This window comes from Salmo trutta, unplaced genomic scaffold, assembly GCF_901001165.1.
Source record: "Salmo trutta unplaced genomic scaffold, fSalTru1.1, whole genome shotgun sequence".
Taxonomy (NCBI): domain Eukaryota; kingdom Metazoa; phylum Chordata; class Actinopteri; order Salmoniformes; family Salmonidae; genus Salmo; species Salmo trutta.
Window position 1 is genome coordinate 42501 of NW_021822576.1, and position 3245 is coordinate 45745.

Sequence of the window (3245 nt, forward strand, 5' to 3'; positions counted from 1 at the left end):
TCAGTGGGAAAACGTACAAAATCAGCAGGGGATCAAATACTCCCCCCCCCCACTGTATATAGACATAATATGACATTTAAAATGTCTTTATTCTTCTGAAACTTTTATGAGTGTAATATTTACTGTTAACTGTTGTATTGTTTATTTCACTTTTGTTTATTATCTACTTTACTTGCTTTGGCAAAGTTAACATATGTTTCCCATGTCAATAAAGCCCTTAAATTGAAATAGAGAGAGAGAGAGAGATTCAGAGACAGAGAGAGAATGAATCATTCCATTTTCAAAGTACACTTTGGAAATATGTACATTGTTACATCATGTCAATGAAACAAACTGAAATTGTAGCACGTGTTTAGCGTGTTTAGTGTTTAGTTTTTAGCGTGTTTAGTATTTAGCGTGTTTAGTATTTAGCGTGTTTAGTATTTTGCGTGTTTAGCATTTCGCGTGTTTAGTATTTCGCGTGTTTAGTATTGTTTAGTATAGTGCGTGTTTACTATTTAGCGTGTTTAGTATTTAGCATGTTTAGTATTTAGCGTGTTTAGTATTTAGCGTGTTTAGTATTTCGCGTTTTTAGTATTTAGCATGTTTAGTATTGTTTAGTATTTAGCGTGTTTAGTATTTAGCTTTTTTAGTATTTAGCGTGTTTAGTATTTAGCATGTTTAGTGTTTAGTATGTTTAGTATTTAGCATGTTTAATATTTAGCATGTTTAGTGTTTAGTATGTTTAGTACTTAGCATGTTTAGTATTTAGCGTGTTTAGTATTTCGCGTGTTTAGTATTTAGCATGTTTAGTATTGTTTAGTATTTAGCGTGTTTAGTATTTAGCTTTTTTAGTATTTAGCGTGTTTAGTATTTAGCATTTTTAGTATTTAGCATGTTTAGTATTTAGCATGTTTAGTATTTAGCATTTAGCGTGTTTAGTAGTTAGCGTGTTTAGAATTTAGCATGTTTAGTATTTAGCATGTTTAGTATTTAGCATTTTTTGTATTTAGCATGTTTAGTATTTAGCATTTAGCGTGTTTAGTATTTAGCGTGTTTAGTATTTAGCATGTTTGTATTTAGTATTTAGCATGTTTAGTATTTAGCATTTAGCGTGTTTAGTATTTAGCATGTTTAGTATTTAGCGTGTTTAGTATTTAGCATGTTTGTATTTAGTATTTAGCATGTTTAGTATTTAGCATTTAGCGTGTTTAGTATTTAGCATGTTTAGTATTTAGCATGTTTGTATTTAGTATTTAGCATGTTTAGTATTTAGCATTTAGCGTGTTTAGTATTTAGCGTGTTTAGTATTTAGCGTGTTTAGTATTTAGCATGTTTGTATTTAGTATTTAGCATGTTTAGTATTTAGCATTTAGCGTGTTTAGTATTTAGCATGTTTAGTATTTAGCGTGTTTAGTATTTAGCATGTTTAGTATTTAGCATGTTTAGTATTTAGCATTTAGCATGTTTAGTGTTTAGCGTGTTTAGTATTTAGCATGTTTAGTAATTAGCATGTTTAGTATTTAGCATTTAGCATGTTTAGTTTTTAGCATGTTTAGTATTTAGCATGTTTAGTATATAGCATGTTTAGTATATAGCATGTTTAGTATTTAGCGTGTTTAGTATATAGCATGTTTAGTATTTAGCATGTTTAGTATTTAGCATGTTTAGTATATAGCATGTTTAGTATTTAGCGTGTTTAGTATTTAGCGTGTTTAGTATTTAGCGTGTTTAGTATTTAGCATGTTTAGTATTTAGCATGTTTAGTATATAGCATGTTTAGTATTTAGCATGTTTAGTATATAGCATGTTTAGTGTGTAGTTTGAATGTTGTAGCAGGTGTGCACGTACCCCAGAGAAGTTGCTGTTGATTCCCAGCTGTGGGAGGGTAGTGTCACGTCCTGACCAGCAGAGGGTGTAGTTATGTAGTATTTTGGTCAGGACGTGGCAGAAGATGTCTGTGTATGTTTGTTCTGGGTTGTATGTTTCTATGTTGGTCTGTGTGGCTCCCGATCAGGGACAGCTGTTTATCGTTGTTCCTGATTGGGAGTCATATATTAGGTGTGTGTTTTTCACTTGGGTTTGTGGGTTGTTTTGCTAGCGCTGCTATTATTTTTGTATGTATAGCCTGTTAGCCTGTCGTGAGTCGTTATTGTTTATTGTTTTTCCGTGTTTGCTTCATTCTTTACATTTTGGTCAGACTCTGACTTCGAGATATCTTCAGATGAAGGAGAAGATTGTGAAAGGTAGTGTGGGTAGTGTAGCAGGTGTGTACGTACCCCAGAGAAGTTGCTGTTGATTCCCAGCTGTGGGAGGGTAGTGCGGATGTTGTTACAGGTGCGCGACACAGCTCCATTAGTGCAGGCTGGGTCAGACAGGGTGTTGGACAGGGAGGTCCGTTCATACGTCAGACGGAGCGCCAGACGAGACGTTCCCTCGTGAAGAACATCCAACGAAGAACTGACACTCTCCAACGCCTCCTTAGACTCACGCAGAGCTACGGAGGAGAGGAGAGTTTAGAGAGGAGAGGAGAGGAGAGGAGAGGAGAGGAGAGGAGAGGAGAGGGGAAGGGAGGGGAGGAGAGGAGAGGAGAGGAGGGGAGAGGAGGGGAGAGGAGAGGAGAGGCGAGGAGAGGAGAGGCGAGATGAGGCGAGGAGAGGAGAGGTTAGAGAGGAGAGGAGAGGAGAGAAGAGGAGAGGAGAGAGGAGACACCACTGTTACCGGTCTGGTGGCCACAGAGGTGCTATTAAATTACACGTCTATTGTGCCGTTACCTTTGACGGCGTTCTCCACTTTGCCTTGGAAACAGAAGAAGACAGAGACAGACTTCAACATGACAGAAGAACAAAGACCACATGTTATAACTGTTGTAGCAGTAACGAGGTATTATAATGTTATAACTGTTGTAGCAGTAACGAGGTATTATAATGTTATAACTGTTGTAGCAGTAACGAGGTATTATAATGCTATTACTGTTGTAGCAGTAACGAGGTATTATAATGCTATAACTGTTGTAGCAGTTAACGAGGTATTATAATGCTATAACTGTTGTAGCAGTAACGAGGCATTATAATGCTATAACTGTTGTAGCAGTGACAAGGTATTATAATGCTAAAGCTGTTGTAGCTGTAACGAGGTATTATAATGCTATAACTGTTGTAGCAGTAACGAGGTATTATAATGCTATAACTGTTGTAGCTGTAACGAGGTATTATAATGCTATAACTGTTGTAGCAGTAACGAGGTATTATAATGCTATAACTGTT

At 36.1% G+C, this 3245-nt stretch overlaps 1 protein-coding gene across 4 annotated transcripts in view; it reads right to left on the bottom strand.

Annotated features, from left to right (window-relative positions):
- Window positions 1–2777, bottom strand: part of LOC115182766 (prominin-1-A) — a gene marked incomplete at its 5' end in the record, with an annotated part of 25955 nt that extends 23178 nt beyond the window's left edge. For all 4 annotated transcript variants that reach the window (XM_029744214.1, XM_029744212.1, XM_029744213.1 and 1 more), the window contains 2 exon segments: window positions 2259–2476; window positions 2754–2777. In XM_029744214.1, coding sequence (XP_029600074.1) covers window positions 2259–2476; window positions 2754–2777 — 242 coding nt within the window.
- Between the last annotated feature and the right edge of the window lie 468 nt (window positions 2778–3245).